General features: G+C 41.8%; 1 protein-coding gene across 7 annotated transcripts in view; it reads right to left on the minus strand.

Annotated features, from left to right (window-relative positions):
- PKP4 (plakophilin 4) overlaps positions 1-16799 on the minus strand; it is a 194922-nt gene that overhangs the window by 4284 nt on the left and 173839 nt on the right. For all 7 annotated transcript variants that reach the window (XM_075609323.1, XM_075609322.1, XM_075609327.1 and 4 more), the window contains 8 exons: positions 8830-9013; positions 8453-8570; positions 6514-6702; positions 5636-5809; positions 3910-4060; positions 1856-2051; positions 470-554; positions 6-123 (listed from right to left, as the gene is read on the minus strand). In XM_075609323.1, coding sequence (XP_075465438.1) covers positions 6-123; positions 470-554; positions 1856-2051; positions 3910-4060; positions 5636-5809; positions 6514-6702; positions 8453-8570; positions 8830-9013 — 1215 coding nt within the window. The remainder of the gene's footprint in view (positions 1-5; positions 124-469; positions 555-1855; positions 2052-3909; positions 4061-5635; positions 5810-6513; positions 6703-8452; positions 8571-8829; positions 9014-16799) is intronic.

A 16799-nucleotide genomic window follows, 5' to 3' on the forward strand; every position in this document is an offset into this window, starting at 1 on the left:
CTTACCTGACTGGATCAGGGGCGACATCTGCTGATTGGTGGTAGACAAGGAAGGATGCGATTTGAATCGATCACGCTCTAAAGTTGATACCGGGGTGATAAAATGACTCTGATTCCAGCCGTCCTATGGAAAGAGAATATCAACATCCATGATAAGGTGCCAAAGACCATCCATATCCTACAGGAGATGCGATGGAATGATATATGGATCACATAAAACAAATATAAAAACGTATCACATTCTGATCAAGCTTAAAAGGTGCCTCTGCTCAGATAAGAGCTAGAGGAAGTGGAAACGATGTGTACAGGGGGAGAGAGAGTGGAGGAAAACTTTTAGTGAGCCTGCCAGAGAGGAGGCATCTTTTTCTTCTAACGGGGGATGGCTAATGCCACAGTGATAGAAGGAAGAGGAAGAGGAAGAGAGCACTGAGTGATAACAGAATGTTTGCCATCCATTATCATTTTGCTACCTTCTTGTAAATGCTGCGAAGGTCACGATATTGCCATAATGTATTCAAGACTTGGGCTGCAGCTTTAACCACTTTCAAGGATGATCTAAGGAGAGAAAGGGAAAGTAAATTATAAGGATGCATCTGTTAAGTAGAAATACATTAGTAACCATCTTTAATGCCTTTCCTAACAAACGTAATTCGTGGTCTTTTTAGCCCTTATTCAATATGCAGAGAAGCCGTTTTTCCCCATGCTGGAAAATATTTGACACCCTTTTGTTTGAATGGAGCTAAATTCTTCTCCAGCACGGCGAGGATATTTAATATTTTGAATAGGGTGTTAATTCAATTGCTAAGCTATCCACGCATCTGTGACATCCATGACACTGCCGTGAGCAGCAAGAAAAGGAGAGCAATTGCAGAAAACAAAAGCCAAATTGAAATATCATGGGGTCAAAGAGAAACACACTGCTGGCAACATTACTTAGGGGTAAGGTACAAGAATAAACATTTGGATTTAATCTAATCAGGACTGTAATCCAATTTTGATAAAGAACACTGCTTCTCATTGTCTCGCTGTGATACCAAATGGCCTATGGCTTAATAATGAAGGTAAACCATGAATTAATGAACGGAAGACTATAAAGAACAATGATATGATCTATGGTATTTACGCTACCCTAGAAAATACAATTACAAAGAGTTCGTTTTAATGAAAAAATGTCCAGAGGAGGAATAAAGAAATCCGTGTATGGGTGCACAAATTACAGCAATATGATCAATTTAAAATCTAAACTTTAAAAAGGTAGTTATTAAAATAATGACAAAACCAGAGAGGCCCAGCGCAACATACAAAGTGACACAACATATAGCACAATACTTCAGTGCTAATCTGCTCATAAGGGTCATTTAATTAAACCCTTTGGCCAAAGCGTTATAAGCCTGCAGCCAACATCAAGGCATGACCAATTTGAAATAATGAGCTCTCCAAACAATCTAGTAAATACAATGCATGTTCTATTATATAAATATACAAGTGAAAAAATATTAAAAAGCTCCTAAAAACTAATTAACTGGCTAAGAGGACGCCTGTCTGTGCCAGCGTAGGGCAAAGAGACCAAGGGGTGGAGTGTCACAGCACACAAATAGTGGTCATTTTTACGGGCTGCAAAGCCACTAGTAATAGCCAAATGTAACCTTTTGTGGAGTATAAGAATCCTAAACAATGTTTATTTCTAGTAGATAGAGTGGTGTAGGAAGTGGGATTTTTTTGGGAGCAAGGTATTAGTGGTGAAAATAAAGTATCTAGTTATGATTTGGAAACAAGCTGACCAGCAGGATAGAAGCTCAGATTTAACCATTTGCAGCCCAGATACTGACTGGATTATATATATACTGAATACTTGCCTGTCGCCTTTTCCTTTTGTTATATTTACAAGCTTCTCTATCCCTCCGGTATCCGCAAGTGCCTTTGCATTTTCCATGTTCTTGCTTGTGACCTCATGCAAAGCACAACAGATGGCTGCCACCGTGTCATCAGACAAAATGCTTGGGCCGTTCCCCCCGGGAAGCCGGTTTACCAGGTCTCGCATAGCATATTTACCTAGGACAAAGTGAACCAAGATCAATAGAGCATTTCAAGTTCCTTTTTAACTCCTGCTCTGCCCCAGGCTCCTATAGATATACAGGGATTAACACGGTCATAGTAAAACAGGTCTCTGTAAACTAGGCTAGGAACCCAATGCAATTAGACATCACTATAAATGTGTACAAGTCACTATCTCGCCAGCGGTAGTTGTTTAACAGTCCTATGGTGTGGTGCCATGCATATAGATCAATACTGCACAATTTGTGTTCATACAAGTATAAACAATTTCATGATGTTCAATTATAAACCTAAGCGAACCATCTGTCTATTTCATATCTCTCATATTCGACTGTATAACTGCAAAGAGTACCTACTGTAACAGAAACATGCAATTTAAATAAATGAGCTTTTTGGTTCATCATCATAAATAGGAAAACTATAGTGTTGTAAGAGTAAATCTTCCTGGCAGACAATTAGTGGAATTTTAAAGCAGACTGATCATGTGTAAGGTTTGATCACTAATGGTGCATTCCTCCTGATAGTGAAGGAAGAAAAGGTGGAGGCACACAGATGTAGTTGCAAAGAAAATGCTGAAGTTTTTACTCCATGCTTCAAGCAGACAGAAATATTACATTTCAGAAACACAGCCCCCGAAACGTAATATTTCTGTCTGCTTTAGTATGGAGTAAAAACTTCAGCATTTTTTTTTCCAACTAAATCTGTGTGCTTCCCTTTTTCTTGCTTCACTATATATGCCTCTACTTGGAATATAGGGATTTTTAGAGAGAGAGTTGACAAAAAAAGGGAGGGGAAGAGAGAAAAGAGGGAGAGAGAGAGAGAAGGGGGAAGGAAGAGAGAAGGGGGAAGGAAGAGAGAAGGGGGAAAGAAGAGAGAAGGGGGAAGAAAGAAGAGGAGGGAGTGTATGGCTGAGTCCATAGAGACTGCAGCCATGCGTAGGCGCGCTGAGGCTGAGGGAAAGCGGGTGCTTTCCCTGGCCTTAGTGCGTGAGCGGGCCAGCGACATCATGGAGCTGGTTCGCCCTCATTGGGCTCACGTGACAGGCCCTCCGCTGCCCTCAGCGCCAAAACTTAAATTGAGCTGTCTCCTCCGCCTCAGCACGTCTGCGGAAGCGCCTCCTAAAGCCACCCTCATAAAAGGGTGCCAGGGGTAAGTCCGCTGCCTCAGCGCGGCTCAGCGGCTAAGCGCTGACCATGCCCGCGGCCTAAGGGGGGGGGGAGGGAAGGAGAGAGTGAAGGGGAGTGTAAGGGGGAGTAAGAAGGGGGGGGAGAGAGAGAGGGATGTGTTAGGCTGCGCTTATAGTCCTCACTACGGCGACGTGATGGTGTGACATCATCCGGCACCGTTGTAGCAGCAACTTTTGCTTATAGTGTTACAAGAGACAGCGAATGGGGGCGTGGTGGGGGCATGGCCGTGAGCGGTTCGCCCTGATTGGCTGAACTGCTCACGTGGCCACTGAAAAATCAATTTTCATTGATTTCCAGTGATCGCGACCAATCCGTCGCTCCTACTATAGGCGCATGCGACAGATTCAATACACTTGTTTCGGCGCGACGTTGCGTCGCTGGGACTATAAGTGCGGCCTAAGAGGGGGAGAGAGAGAGAGATGGGAGGGGGGGAGGGAGAGAGATGGGAAGGGGGGAGAGAGATGGGAGGGGGGGAGAGAGAGATGGGAGGGGGGGGAGGAGAGAGAGGGAGGGGTTCCCCAGAATTTCACAATATAATTCTAGGGTTAACCTTAACCATAGAAAAATTGAAAACAACAGCTCTAATAAAAGAATTTCATCTGCCTGTGTGACCGTACAAAACAAAACAGCAGTTTTGTAAATAACTTTATACCCGACGTGATACATACCAATTAGTTCTTTGTTGCGAACATCTAAAGCCATATTTCTTAATGCAGTTGCAACGGAAGAAACAACTCTGTCATTATCCATCCTCAGAAGCTCAACGAGGATGGGAAGTCCTTTCTCCTTCCTGACTGCAGCTCTAATATATGCAGCAAACTAATGGGAAAAGTACAGCAATGATTTATTGTCACAATATGCTGTACTGTGCAGGTCCCCTTTGCTTTTCTCGCACAACTCCATTACAAATGTAACATTAAGTGACAGCTTGCAGTGACGTCCTATTACATACATCACATTGTTACAGTGCTGGCAGAATTAGGTGCTGCACGGCTATGTCAGAGATATGCATTAGTGGAGTGATGGGCACAAGGTGTTTGATGATAATTCTGGAACTCTTCTGAGCCCGTTTCAAATGTGACGAAGTGTAATAGTAATCAGTTAATCAGATAATCTAAAGCGGCAATCCAAGCCAGCGGATGTTTTTTTTAAATAGATAACATTGAAGCAGGGGATCTCCGGCGCTAAACCCCATTAATTTCAGGTCTGGGGACCCCTTGCTTCCAGAGATACTTGCCTTCGAAATAGGTGGTGGTAGTCACTCTCCTCGGGTGCCAGGGGTTCACAATATGTCCACTCTTGAAAGTTTTCGAGCCCTGCAGGCCAATAGGAAGTCGTGATGTCATCTGTGCGGCTTCCTATTGGCCCATGTGATGCAGGAGGTTTAAACTTTAAAACCCTGCTTGCTCAGTGGGAGGTAAGTATCTCTGGAAGCAGGGGGCCCCCGTGGCTGAAATTATCAGGGTTCAGCTCCGGAGACAAGGTGCACAAGCAAAGATCCATATCCATCCGCTCCAAGAAAAAGGTAGAACTCACCAGCAGGAAAATTAAAACCTAATTTATTAAACTACATAAAAAACAAAATAAACATACAGTACAAAGTACTCCTTGAGAAAGCGCCATAGTGGGCGTGAAACGCGTGGGAGAGTACTTTGTACTGTATGTTTATTTTGTTTTTTATGTAGTTTAATAAATTAGGTTTTAATTTTCCTGCTGGTGAGTTCTACCTTTTTCTTGGAGCGGATGGATATGGATCTTTGCTTGTGCACCTTGCTTACTGTGAGAGGATCTACAACCACCACCGGATGTCCCAGGGAGACGTCTCTACACGTCGGGGCTACCTTGGACTTCCAAGGAGCCAGGCGGTGTATGATCGTGAGTAACCTGTACTCCACACCGGGCGCAGCCGGGGTGAACCGAGGGAGACTGAGTGAGTTGTTTTTCTCACGCATTGTCCCCTGTAATGTGTTCCGTTAAGCCCTCCTTGCCTTCCCTGCTATCCTGCACTGCGTGTACCCCTTCAACCCGCACTATCCGGTGTATACTCCTGTGACTTTTAAAATGATTCATGGCTGCTGCCAGCAACATTGACCGTCACTCTTTGAGCTTGTACACGTTTTTTTTCAGAGTATTCAGCTCCAAAGACACTGCTTCGACACTAAAAAAAAAAGTGTTATATAATGTGCTATATTGGATTGCTCCTTGAAAATCCTCACTCCAGTAGGGACTACTTTTACAGTGGTTGATAGGGGACAGGACCAACCTATAACTAAATGAAGAACCAAAATCTAAAATGAAATTATTAGAAATTAATATTTAATAATATTTTTGATATAACTCTTAGCAAATTTCTAAATAATACATGCCGTTCTGTTTGGCCTTTTGATGCATTACCTTCCAGTTTCCAGCAGAAAGATTCTGGAGAGATCCAGCAGAACCCTCTAAGGTGGCAGGGTTGGAGCTTTCTGCTAGTAGAGTCAGATATGGCTTTACCACGGAAGGATGCCACAGCATTTCAACCCCTTTAGGAGACGTAGAAATTCCAGGAATAGGGCCAACCCCATCCCACTGAGGGAAAAATAAGGAAACAATTGTCAAAAGAACATTTGCATGCATAGTATGTGTAACCTTTTCCTGCAACAATAAAGAAAGGTAACAAGTAGTATTCTCACTGCATGTACCATGTGTGCAATGGGGCTTTTTGTGCTCGTTCCTGAGCAACTTGCTCTTTTATTTAACTATATGTATACATTAGATATATTAAATATCACAGGTGTGATGAAAGTTTAAATGAAAAGCTGCGGGTCACACAGTGTGTGCGTTGAACTGCTGCCTTATTTTACGCTGGTTAAAATTACACACAAGCATGATTACTTATAACATTGTGTTAGAAATCCAATATTAAGGTTGAATCATTTTAATGTGATTAGAAACCTTTTTAACATATCCACTGGCAGAGCGCCAGCAACACACTACACAGCTCAGGCTTCTTTACTACGTGGTTGTACCAATTTTATATTTAGTTGGCACAGTTATAAAATGTAGTGAGTAACTTCTACCAAGTGTCCCCCACTTGACTGTTGCAATGTGCCAGAAGAATGGAAGAACACCTTTGATAAGACCCCTTTGCTGTAGTCCTGTAGAGTTACGACTTTAGGTTCTTTATTAAAATGAAACATGGCTATAAAGGAATATGGTTGGGCGGTTGCTTGGGGCAGTTCTTATTTATACAGACTTTATGGATTGTTTCCTTTACCAATAACTCTACCCACCAGGTCTTCTTGCGGCAGTCTTTTCTTCTTCTTCTTTTTTTTCCCCCAACAACTGGACTCCGAGTCTTTGCTGGGGGATTCCTTGCAGAAGTCATCTATTTCATTTATTCCAAGCATCCGGGCCTGAGGCACTTCCAATTCTAGACGGTAGGACAAGTTTCTCAAAGTACAAACACAGTTCTCCACTGTCTGGAGAACAAAGAGATCATCAGAACAAAGATTGTTTCAAGCAGAACCGGTCAATAATAGAAATGCAGCACGAGTGCAAAGTTAAGGCTAGATTGCTATAATCTTTACCGACATGTTGAACACATAGAAGACCATCTTGCACTGATATTAATAGGTTGCCGTATACCTTCGTGTAAATAAATGACTTAAAATGCATTCTGTTCAACATTTCCAAAAACGCATCAGAATTGAGAGCGCAATACCACATCAACATTTCAACGAAGGCAACAAAGATTGTCATTTAGACTAAACAAAAACAAGAATGTAATTATCCAATAAGATATCCCATATCTACAAAGCAATATTTTGCGTTAAGATGCCAGAACGTGTCTTACAGCAGAAGACTATTGATGCAATTTTTTTTTATTAATGCATGTATATTTATTTTTTTCCATTTTAGTGTGTGAAAAAGAAAAGCACTAAGTGGCTGAAATAAAATGTTTGGTCCACTAAATGGGCATTTTTAAAAATACTTTAGAGCAGGAGTGCGCAAACTTCGGGGTGCAAGATTTTCTGGGGGGGGGGCGGGGGGTGGGGGCGCGGCGCTTACAGAGGCCCCACGCTCTTCCCCACATAATGTAAATTAAATGCCGGGGAGCGCGCGAGGCCCTGTATGTCACTTACCTCGTCTCCGGCGTCTTCTGGCAACGCGGCGTCAAATGACTCCGTGGAGTCACAGGACGTCGCATTGCCATGGCAATGTGACGTCACATGACGTCAGGCTGCCGGAGACAAGGTAAGGAGGGGCGCGAGCAGGGGGGGGGGGGGAGAGCAGGCAGGGAGTGCAAGGAAAAAAGTGTGCACACCCCTGCTTTAGAGCATTGCAACAAAAAAATTAAAACTGTAAAATGTGAAACGAGTGTATCGGTCTGCGCCATTATTTAGACGTTTATTCAGGTGGGCAACTAGAAAAAGGTGCAAACCAGTTTTGGGAAGGTTTAATCAGCCTCGCCACGTCATGACACAACAGTATGATGGACGCATGAATGCGAGTCTAGATATCAGCTGGAACAGCATGGCATAGGTGGAAGCATGTTTAACTCATATTTTCATGCTTCTTGCTGTATTTGGTAGTACAGTAAAGCACCCCAAAGCTCCTCTTCCTCTTACCGTGCCCCCCACAACTGGAACAGTCTATCGGAGACTCTCGCAGCCGCCACCAGTCTAAGTTCTTTCAAAACTAAAGCTGTCTCACATTTCAATCTGGTCTGTAACGGTTATATACACCTATAATATATATTATCTTTAACTGTGCGTACAATGCCTTGTATATAATGTCCTGTATAACCCTTTTCACTCATTGTAATGAAGTATTTGTCATTATAACTGTGCCCAGGACATACTTGAAAACGAGAGGTAACTCAATATATTACTTCCTGGTAAAACATGTTATAAATAAACTGGAATAGGGAAGGAACATTGTACATGTTGACAACCGCTTTGTATAGGGTTGTTAAAAAACCCACAATTGCCTAATACAGTGGTGCTGAACTCCAGCCCTCAAGACCCCCCCCCCCCCCACATGTCAAGTTTTCTGGATATCCCAACTTCAGCACAGGTGGCCACTGATTGAGCTGAAGCTGGGATATCCGGAAACTTGACCTGTTGGGGGGTGTGGGGGGGGGGGGGGGTCTGGAGGACTGGAATTGAGCACCACTGGCCAATACATAGTACACACTGGGTTACATTTTATAAACATATACAGTAGTACCTTGCTGTCAAAATCTGATGTGTTCACACAGGTTTGGATCACATGGAGTAGAGAATCAACCAGCCCTTCACAATATCTCATCTGTTTACGTGCATCCTCCCCTGCAGAACTTAGATTTCTACCAAAAGAAAACATTGGGGTTACGGAAAGAAAAAAAGTTGCAAATAGACAATATCCTCCAAGAAATCGTGACAAGTTGATAGTTAAAGGAACGGTAGAAAAATATATGATAATGTATAAAGTGGCGTTCAAGTTTTACTATGCAGGCTAGTCCAATATTACAGATAATGCTATCGCACTCCCTGCTTCAAGGTTGCAACAATAATCAAATCTTGCTCAGATGACATCACGTTATAACACATTTATAAACGCATTACCTCATGCAGCCCGTAGTGTTGCGCAAAACTGATGAAGACTGAAATTTCATTTTGTGATCATCGTCAAAAGAAGAATTATTCAACCCCGAATGGGGCACGATCACAGTGTTTGTGAGAGGAGTTAAAGCATCACGGATTATAATCATCTTCACAGCATCACAGGAAGATAAGTTCCACAGAACGCCTGTAACAAAGTGCCGAGTCAGTAAAACTGTGAGACGTAATAGCAGCGTGAGACATTCTTCTATTTTAAGGATGGTGTGTGTTTAAAGCACAGCAAGGACTCTGCCCATTGAGATGGGGGGCAAGTGTCACTCCGTATTCAGCACTGGGTGCGTGTACAAATATCTTGAGCCCCTTTTCTACTGGATGCATATGTAGAATTGTTGACCTTTCAGCAAACCTGCTAATACAAGCCGTACCTAGATCCCTTTAAGAACATTTTCTATGAAGTAAACAAAGTGTCAGCTATTCATACTCGTTGCCATTTTTTATTCAAATAAAAGTATATATTTGACATGTTGGCAAATTGCAATACAAGAACAATTATGAGAAGTTACTAGGCTATGAAGCCTCTACTTGGATAAAGGCTGCTACAGGCAGTCAAAAGGTCAGTCCAATATGGCTCAATAAATCTTCTGTAGCAAGTTCATTGTGCCCTACTCTTCTCGTCCCTACGCCATGTATTCAGAAGGACTTGACAGGATGGCCCTTTAGAGCAGCAATCTACAATTACATCTCTATATATTTAATCTGAACTAGTACCTAGAGAATCAACTTTCCCCTATCAGAAGCTACAAGGCCGCCCATACTTGCAGCTATTTAACCGACCTCGGTTTCATTTAATGCAATTGCCTATTTCTACTTTCTGCAGCAAGATGAAAGCACAATTAAGAACAAAAACAGCTCTTCTGTTGGTGACAAATTGCCTATACTGCTGGCCCAAAAATCATACTTGACTTAATTTGACGGTGCTCCGAGGTGTCTTGTCGAACCTCCCCCCCCTCAATAATCTTTAAAAAAGCATGAACCTCCCCACACGTAACCACCATTAAATGTGCATCATTTCAATTGCTACTTTAGATATTCGCCATTCAGATTTTCTCTTATATTTATGCGAACCTACAGCTGGAAAGGGGCAGCTTATTATGCAAAGAAACATGATGTAATTTTTTTTTTTACAATGAACAATTAAACTACAAAGAAACAGAATGTAAATGGGTTCTGAAGGCATTATTGAGTACTTCTGAAAACCTGTTAAAAGGAATGTTACCTTTCCAGTGTTTGAGGGATATGCAGTGCAAATACCTCTATCAATATCGGGCTTAAATCATTCCTTCTTTCCATGGTATAATGAATGGTTTATTATGCAGAAGATATGACCATAGAAGGAATGCACATAGATGACAAAGAGGTATTATTTGCTTAACCCTTCTGTGTTAATACAGTTAGCAAGTTGAATGCCACATGTAACCTTGATAGCACACGCCAGGAAAAGAAGTCCTAACTTTACAACTAACTTTAGCTAGATCATGTCATTTCAATTACGCCCCACATTTGTCTTGTGCGTGTCATCAGACTTGACGGACAAATTATTAAAATCCTCAATTAACATCTGGCCCTCCCTGGATTTGTTTTTAGCGTTCCTCACACACGCTATACTTTACTAATCAGATCAGACAACTGCGGTCTCCAGCCATTTAAGAGGAAATTGTTGTTTAGAATTACCTCTGTGGTAGACAGTAACAGTGATTATCAATGCTGAGCACTGTCTCTCTCTCTATCTGGCTGGATTCCAAAGCACTCTGTTAATTGTGTTCTAATTTGATGCGCCATGTTGAAATTTTGACTGATTCAATCACTTTTAATATATTGTATAATGCTACAAGGTTTCAAATGAAGAGTCAAAACACAATTACCAGCAACACCTTACAGCTGCAGACCAAGCAATATCCTACATGTGTTTTTTTTTTAATTCGGTACTGTGAGAAAATACTTGTAGCATTTAAAAAAAAAAAAAAAAAAAAAACAACTTTGAATGACATTTTAAATGTATTATAATGTAACAAGCATTATTTGCATCGATAGCAACCATTTACAAAGTCATATCCCCTTCCTCTTATGAAACAGGCTCTGGCACACCCCTTTTTGAGCCCTGCCCTCTAGCAGTGCACCAATTGTATCTAGAGACGGCCTGGTCACGTTATCTTCCCCACAGAACTTTGCATCTTTGATCTTCTGCTGCATTGAAAGCCATTTAGTGAACCCCCGAGCCAATCGATCACAGGAGAACGGATCCATCGGCAACTTAGCTAATTACTTATTGTGTGGCTTGTATTGATGATGCACATATTAAAGGGACTGCTGCTTTAAAGGCACATAAACACTAAGAGAAAAGTATATACTGCAAATGGCTGCCTTCATGTTTTTTATTGTGTCCCCATTATAAACACCCCACTCTAACATCACTGTAGCATCGGGAGAACAACTTAATTGGGATTTTTTAATTTACCTTTTTAAAGTATCACATAGTATAAATAGAGGCTGTGAAATAAGATAACATTAGGAACGATAAGGCCTGATTGCCATTATAAAAAACAACCACGACCGATGCATTCGCGTAGCTTTCCAAAAAACAGGACTTTGCAAGGCCTCTTTTGAAGAGAATCAAGCCACATGCTAACTAGGATCTATTAAAAACAGACAGACTAGATTCTCACGTCTGCCATCAATTTCTGTGTTTCTTTGAATTTCAAGAAGAAAAAAAAAAAAGAAGGTGCATAGCTTATACACTTTCAGTGGTGCACAGAATGGAATAAACAATCCCTTGGACACGGCAAACACCAACGACGACAAAGGGGTTTATGAAGTTTTTCAAAAAGGCAAAAAAAAAAAAATACCTTTTAATTGGAAACTATGTAAAAAATATTTAACAACTATACAGTGATTCATGCAACCAGCACTAGGGTGGGCCCGTGACATAATATTGCAGGCAAACAGTCAAGGGGACATGTGAGAAGGGAACAATATGTTCTGCAGTGTCACAGCAGGTAATGTGAAAATCACAGCCCCAAAGAGGCAGTCAAGTTGTAAAAAAAAGCTTCAGTGCAACGCACTTTATTATTTTCGCCCATCTGAAACAATGACAAAGTGTTCCTACCTGAAGCCAGGAGAGGCACTTAAACCTAAATGGCGACTCTGTTCCATTGTACTAAATAAAGAATGAGGTTATATATCTTCCTATGAAGCTGCCATTTACATGACAGACGTTCTACCTTTGTCCTCTAAGAAGTACACATCTAAATTCCTTCAACCTAGATGGAGAGAATTAAGGGAATGTGGAGAATTTTAACGCATGCGCGGCGCTTCCAAATTCAGAAGGTCTTACCAAAAACCATTATGTAGAAATTCATGTGGAATTGATGTTGCTAAATTCCGTGTACGATGGATATACGCACTCAATGCTGACCGTGGTAATGTGAGATGTCGAGATGTGTAAGGATTAAGGATAGACAATTTACAACTAGTTTTGTAGTGCTTTTTTTTTTTTTTCTTCTTCAAACGTACACAGTTTGGAAAGATTATCATGCATTAGAAGCACGCTCGGCAGTATCTTTGTGACACATTACGAGATAGAAGTAGCAGTGACTGGATGCATTGCAGTGGTATTCTGTACCATCACACTTCAATTACAGGCTGCACGCTTCCTCTGACAGGGACTGAACAAGACCCTCGCTGTTGTGCTCACAGGACTGCTTGACTTCATTCCCATATTACAGAAAACAGAGATAATTCAAGGCACGCTCTGAAGCACTAGAAAGAACAGAAAATGGAAGAGGAAGCAAAGTGAAGAATGGGGGATACTGGAGACCTTTGACCCTTTGTTCTTTCGCTTAGTAACATTGCTTTACCTAAAAGCATTGATTTCATGTAAAATACCTGACATGCTTTGCCCTTCATTTATGTTTCATTAGGTGAAGACTGATAAGGAGTAAGTGGAGCTGGGAAAGGTGCGCAGAAAAGGTACCGTCTTCGGTGTAACCCTTTCACGGCTAAAAGAACTAGCAATGCACTGCCAAGCAGTGTACAGGTGACAAGTTTTTCCATCCACAGTGACCGAATTAGAGGTCAAAGTCCTCATCCTCGAAAGCACTTGCAAGGATTAGATGGGGGATTATCTCAGAGGTTATTAAGGAAAATAAAAGTCTTCAGAACAAAATTGGGCAAAGTGGATGAAAGGCTCAGGGCTAAAAATATCTGCAGGGTGTGCAGACCTGGGGGGGCGCAGAGGGCTGCTTTGTGATAAGCAGAGTTTGTGTTTGGCCATTCTGCTTTGCACATTTTTTTTTAATAGGCAATTACTTCTGTTGTAATGCGAGGAGAGTGAAATAAACGGAAAATGAATGATTTAATGGTTGTGGTAATGAAGACAAGGCATTTACTGTACATCGGTGGTTTAAATCACAGTGTTTGTGTAAGGATGAACTTTGCATAATTATATTGTATAGTGCAGATGTCCATAAGGTATATGAAAAAGAACAAATACATTGGTTTTTGCATGGAACAATTTTACCCAATTTCCATTGTATCAGATGTCGCTGTTTTGATATATAAATGTTAAAAAAAAAAAAAAAAAAAAGAAGAGGTATATGAGCACTAATTAGATTGTACCTCATTAAAATAAACTCGTGTAATCAAGTTAAAAATAAACAGAAGGCATTTAACAAAAGCGTAACAAGATAGATTACATAGTTAGGGTGCCACATACTCCATAGAAATGTGGTTCTAAGACTATGGTCCCTGGGCCGCTACTGGTCCCGCGGCACTTTAACGATGTCCTCAAACTTCCCCTCTCCCTTTGACCGCGTGCTTCCCTAGCATTGCCAGCAGATCAATACTGAAGACAGGTGCAATATTCCTGCCGATCAATGCATTGCATATGCGCCTCTAGCAAGGAAGGGGTTAGTGAACAGAAATATGCAGAATAGGCCTCCGAATGATTATTAACATTGAGCGGATACGATAAGGAAAATAACCCATACAAGTAGGGATCTCTATCCATTCAAGTCTGTTCTTGAATCGTCACATCGGCATTTGTTCCTCGTCTGTGAGGTCCGGGAACTTCAGATTTGTTTACGATCTATAAAATTCAGGCCCATTTCTAAAGAGCCCAATATGTGCTGCAGTTTTATTGTATATTGATGTAATTATGAATCCATAAAACTATGCACAGATTGCAAACTAAAGCATGCTTCTGCATATATATTACATTTTCACACAAGCAGTGCTCCTTCAATTGGAAAACCTTCTGAGTTAATCAACAACTAGTTCAAACAAACTGCATGTTACTTGAAGCTTTAATGCCTGGAAGCAGAAACATTAACAATTTTTGTGTGTCTGAGGTCGGTTTGTTTTGAAAAGTAATCAACATTAAATTACACAGAAATTCAAAAAACACATTGTGTTGGTTTATACAGTGCTGAGAATAATAGATGGTTGTATCCGTCAGAGAAGACTGAAGGAAGGATCCACCTAATGATCGCAGAAGCTTCCATATTAAGCGGTTCTGTGCATCTGCAAGATTTTGGCCGTAACATTTTATTCTGTAATGCCTAATTTAATTTTTCAAGGCAGGTTATTGAACAAATGCAGAAGCATACCGATCTCTGATCATGAAGTGTGAACAGGCTAACGTGCTGCTAAGCAACATGACATCTGCAAAAGTAGAATAAATGCTCACGGGAAGGAGGTTCCACATGTTTTCACATCAGGAAGTAAGCCATGTTCTTTTCTATGGTAGAATTAGAACCGTACACATCTGACCATTACATATGGAGGGAGCTTTGTGCATACATGACATGGATAGAAAATTAAATGGGAAATCATTATCGATCTTCTACAGCCAGTTCTAAACGGGAAGCTAAATAAAAAAACAATTCAGATCACAGGGGGAGAGTTAAACCATTTAATGATGAAGGAATGCAATTTCTTTCCATGGTTATAAGTTTATGAATAGCATGTCTCTGGTGACTCAAACTCATTATGGCTTCTGGAATTAAGATTTTAAAATGATTACCTGTCAAAAGGCGAAACAATAGAACCTGCTTCTCTTACATTTGGGGGGAGGAGGGGAGGGCAGAGCAACGTATTGTGACCCCTTTCTGCAACTCTAGGTTAAAGTGAAAAGTGAACCATAGAAAGATCCATTAAACCTTGGTGATGGAAATAATTTCTTAAAAACCACATGATCGATTACATTTTCCCTATGACAATCTGAAAGATTGGAGGTGTTTTACGTCCTTTAGCTATTCCTCATTGTGTGATGTCATTCTGTGTTGGTTGTTTCCCCTTCCACAGCTGAAATTCCCTAAATCTACTTGCTTTTCGCCTTTTTGGCCCTCTGATAGTGAAGGATTGTGTTCAGGTCATCAATTTGGTTGGGCTAGAGGTACATTAAACAGTGACATGTAGGCATAAGTAAGAGACCTGGTAGAAAAAGGAACAGACCCCAATTGAAAATTATATATTAGGTTGGGAAACCAACTCTAAAACAGCCTAAAATGTTATAAGGGCAGTGAAACAGAGCGTTTCTGATGCTCAGCAATCCAGTAAAACATTAATCATATAATCCTATAGCATAATACAATGTCATAAATTCCCACATTAAATTTAAAAAAAGGTGCATTTTTGAAACGCCTCCACACAGTAAAACACAAGATATCTGAGCTTCCAGTTTAACTTTGTATCTGTGGCAATGTTATTCTTAAAAAAAAAGTGCATTTTAAGTGAAAACTTCTTTGTCTTTTATAACACAAATTGTATTTGTGATGATGGTTTTAATTAAAAATCAAAAACACAATTTCAGTGACAAAACACAAAGTGTAACTTAGAAGGAACGTGCATGGCACCGCCCCGTTTTAGCTATTTGCGCTTCTATATTTAGACAAACGGTGAATTCCTCGTGTGTGTATGACTGAGAGTGAGTGTGTGAGTGTGAGTGAGCGTGAGTGAGCGTGAGTGTGCGAGCGAGTGTGTGTGAGAGTGTGCGCGAGTGTGTGTGCGAGCGAGTGTGTGCAAGCGAGTGAGTGTGCAAGCGAGTGAGTGTGCGAAGTTCGAGCGAGTGTGCGAAGTTCGAGCGGGTGTGCGTGTGAGTGTGCGTGTGAGTGCGAGCGGGTGTGCGAGTGGGTGTGCGCAAGAGAGTGTGCTATCGGGTGTGCGTGTGCGAACGAGTGGGTGTGCGTGTGCGCGACTGGGTGTGTGTGTGAGTGACTGTGTGTGTGTGTGTGTGTGTGACTGTGTGTGTGACTGTGTGTGTGACTGTGACTGTGTGTGACTGTGTGTGTGTGTGTGTGTGTGTGTGTGAGTGTGAGACTGGGTGTGTGTGTGACTGGGTGTGTGTGTGTGTGTGTGACTGGGTGTGTGTGTGTGTGTGTGTGACTGGGTGTGTGTGTGTGTGTGTGTGACTGGGTGTGTGTGTGAGTGACTGTGTGTGTGAGTGACTGTGTGTGTGTGTGTGTGTGTGTGTGTGACTGGGTGTGTGTGTGTGTGTGACTGGGTGTGTGTGTGTGTGTGTGACTGGGTGTGTGTGTATGTGGGTGTGTGTGTGTGTCTGGGTGTGTGTGTGTGTGTGTGTGTGTGACTGGGTGTGTGACTGGGTGTGTGTGTGTGTGACTGGGTGTGTGACTGGGTGTGTGTGTGTGTGACTGGGTGTGTGTGTGTGACTGGGTGTGTGTGTGTGACTGGGTGTGTGTGTGTGTGACTGGGTGTGTGTGTGTGTGTAACTGGGTGTGTGTGTGTGACTGGGTGTGTGTGTGTGACTGGGTGTGTGTGTGTGACTGGGTGTGTGTGTGTGTGTGTGACCGGGTGTGTGTGTGACTGGATGTGTGTGTGTGTGACTGGGTGGAAGAGGGGGAGCACGAGCGTACTTCTGTGCATGCGCTGACTACAACTTCCGTGTGGCCTGTTATGGG

Source organism: Ascaphus truei, chromosome 7 (genome assembly GCF_040206685.1).
Source record: "Ascaphus truei isolate aAscTru1 chromosome 7, aAscTru1.hap1, whole genome shotgun sequence".
Lineage (NCBI taxonomy): Eukaryota > Metazoa > Chordata > Amphibia > Anura > Ascaphidae > Ascaphus > Ascaphus truei.